The 200-nt window shown below is 37.5% G+C and overlaps 1 protein-coding gene across 2 annotated transcripts in view; it reads left to right on the forward strand.

Moving 5' to 3' along the window:
- LOC108812424 (protein REDUCED WALL ACETYLATION 2) overlaps window positions 1–200 on the forward strand; it is a 3,952-nt gene that overhangs the window by 617 nt on the left and 3,135 nt on the right. Inside the window, exons 3-4 of one of the 2 annotated variants that reach the window (XM_018584679.2) lie at window positions 1–63; window positions 163–200. In XM_018584679.2, the coding sequence (XP_018440181.1) occupies window positions 1–63; window positions 163–200 (101 nt within the window). The remainder of the gene's footprint in view (window positions 64–162) is intronic. The other variant, XM_018584680.2, reaches the window with a different exon arrangement.

Raw genomic sequence — 200 nt, forward strand, 5'->3', positions numbered from 1 at the left:
GATCGCGGCGTGGCTATACTCCGAGTATCTTCACTATACAAAACACTCCGTCTCCGCCAAAGCGTATGTTGTGTTGTTGATACAATCGTTCTTTTTTTTTTTTTTTTTGCTTTTGATTGTGTGTATTTGATTTGTGTTGTTGTTGTTGTGTATGTTAATTAGTAGACACTCTGATGTCAATTTGGTGGAGATTGGGAAAG

Source organism: Raphanus sativus, chromosome 6 (assembly GCF_000801105.2).
Source record: "Raphanus sativus cultivar WK10039 chromosome 6, ASM80110v3, whole genome shotgun sequence".
Classification (NCBI taxonomy): Eukaryota; Viridiplantae; Streptophyta; class Magnoliopsida; order Brassicales; family Brassicaceae; genus Raphanus; species Raphanus sativus.